This window comes from Limulus polyphemus, unplaced genomic scaffold, assembly GCF_000517525.1.
Source record: "Limulus polyphemus unplaced genomic scaffold, Limulus_polyphemus-2.1.2 Scaffold283, whole genome shotgun sequence".
Classification (NCBI taxonomy): domain Eukaryota; kingdom Metazoa; phylum Arthropoda; class Merostomata; order Xiphosura; family Limulidae; genus Limulus; species Limulus polyphemus.
In genome coordinates, this window is record NW_013665893.1 from 45,819 (window position 1) to 48,358 (window position 2,540).

Here is a 2,540-nt window from a genome sequence, read left to right on the forward strand (position 1 = left end):
AATAGTCTTGTAAGTTACTCCTGAGGATGACGTAGATCACATCAAAACATGTACGTGTAGAGTGATATTTCTTTTTTTAAAGTGGAAGCCGTATGGCTTCAATAAAGTTTTTATTGTTTAAATACAAAACATTGTTTTTAATTATTTATTATAATTTAAAATTTTAAACACAAGTGCCAGTAGTGCACATAATATGGCATTATATTATCCCCTGAGAACAAATTCCTAGTAATACCTTTATGCATATTTCAGTATTTAACCACTAATAGATTTATTAAGTAGGATGGTGACTGAGTTAAAACCAACATATATTTTTAACTCAAAATCTACTCTAACTGAGAACATAGTAGCTATTTGACTTAGCATTATATTTGGCTTTCACTTTACATAAAAATCACAATCCTAACAGTTTTGGAGACTTCAGATTTTTCATTTATTCTATTCCTCATTCATAGTTATTCTGTTTCTATCTCATACCAACATATCAATGTAAAAAACAACACTATTAGAGCCTTCTACATTTTATTTGGGGAACAAAAAATATTTAAAAAAAAAAAGAAAAACAAATTCAAATACTGATTAACCTTTACTTGTGTTTAGTTTGAGTGGGTTTGACACAAAAACATCCATGTTTACATTTACACCAACTGTTAGTGACTTGAGAAAGTATGGCATATGGAGCTGAAAGTCCAGCAAAAAAGATTTAATAACAACTTTGAATACATATATGACAAAAATATTTAATCATTTTAACAGCAGAAAATGTTTTACTGAAATACAACCACTTCATTATGATACATTATTTCTATCATATAGTTCTAACAGTCCAAACATGATTTTGATACATCATTACAGTTAAAATTTGAAAGATTCGTCACAATGAATGTTTATTTGGAAGTTTTTTATTTGCATTAAAACACTACCATATTACACTTGCAACAAGTAAAATCTTACTATGCATGCATGTGTGTGTGTGAGAGAGAGAGAGAATAGGTGATGACACTCAAGAGAAGTATTTCATCTTTATAATTTTAACTTACAAAATAACATATGAAATATTAACTAAACAGCACACGTACCTTGTATTTCACTGAACACTGGATTCGAAGAAATCTTAGTAATAGGATTTTTCACTAGACCAATTTCCATGCAAGCTTTGTTTAGTATGTCCATAGTATACATGCTGGTAACCTGCTCTTCACGATTACTGCCTGAACACTGACTGTGACCTGTAATCATTCCAGGAAAAAAACAAAGACTAAGTCAAACTTACAACTCAGTGATCATAGGAGTATGTGGATTTCAAAGGTATACCAGATAAAAATATTAACTAAAGATTAAGACGCTTTAAATTATACTAATTTTAAGAAGACTCCTAACTGTATTGTTACATCAGATCTTTCAGTAAAATGAATGAAAAATTAGTGTATTAACTAGATTTTTAAAACTAAGTTCCTAGGACAAACAAGGAGCTTACTACGGGAATGGATGGATGGAAAAACAAAGGACGTTTAAAAAATCAAAAACAAAATCAGGTAACACGTTTTGAGCTTTCTGTATTTTTATTTAAGTCTGTAAAAAACACTTCAACACAAAAGAGAAAGATAGTAAAAATAGAAGGGAATACTTGAGGGTCAAAATATGTTTTGAAAAACTCAAATATTGAAGTTCTTGGAGGCCTTATTAACTTTAGCCTGTCTTTTATTTGAGTGGGTACAACATACAAATATCCATGTTGAAGTTCACACCAATTGTTCAACACTTGAGAAATTATGGTATATAAAGCTAAAAATCAAAGGCAGCTATATTGAGTTTGATTATTTACTGTAAAAGTTTATAGCAGTAATTAGCTTGTGCAGGTTACAGTAGCAATTTGAATATTTTAGTGCCACAAATGCTTAGAGAAGAAACTAATCTGTGCAAGTTACAAAAGGAATTGGATTATTTAATGTAAAAACTTACAGCAGAACCTAACCTGTGCATGTTACAAAAGTACTTTCATTACTTACTGTAAAAGCTTCTAGCAAAGACTATGTGCAAGTTGCAATAAGAGTCTGATTACTTAATGTAAATACTTAGAAAATAATCTAACTTGTACAAGCTACAACAGGAGTTTAATCACCAGCTGTAAAAGCTTACTTGAATTAAAATACTGCATAAAATATGTCTTTTCTAAGCTTCATGTCTTACATAAGCATACACGCACATCTCCATTATTTACATGGTTTCACCCTACTAACAATGATAATATGAAATGCCTTTCCAGTCACCTATTACTTAATGCTCCAAAAATCACGTCATATATAGTGAGTCTTACACGCAGTTAGAACTTATTAACTAACGTTTGGAGTTCCCCTGTCAGCTTATCAGTCATAAAACTATGATTTGGAATTAGCAGATGTTATCTATTAACCCTTGCACCACAAGATTTTTATTGAGTTACTTTCAAAACTGAATTAAATTTTTTTTTTTTCATGTTATACCAATTAATATAGCATAAAATTGTAACTAATAATCCATATTTCAATAGTATATAAGTT

At 29.7% G+C, this 2,540-nt stretch overlaps 1 protein-coding gene across 2 annotated transcripts in view; it reads right to left on the minus strand.

Annotated features, from left to right (window-relative positions):
- LOC106457034 (nuclear factor NF-kappa-B p105 subunit-like) overlaps positions 1 to 2,540 on the minus strand; it is a 117,665-nt gene that overhangs the window by 31,589 nt on the left and 83,536 nt on the right. For both annotated transcript variants that reach the window (XR_002610058.1, XM_013916418.2), the window contains exon 10: positions 1,080 to 1,229. Coding sequence is in view for 1 of the 2 variants with exons in the window: in XM_013916418.2 (XP_013771872.1) it covers positions 1,080 to 1,229 (150 nt within the window). In the remaining variant the exon portion in view is untranslated. The remainder of the gene's footprint in view (positions 1 to 1,079; positions 1,230 to 2,540) is intronic.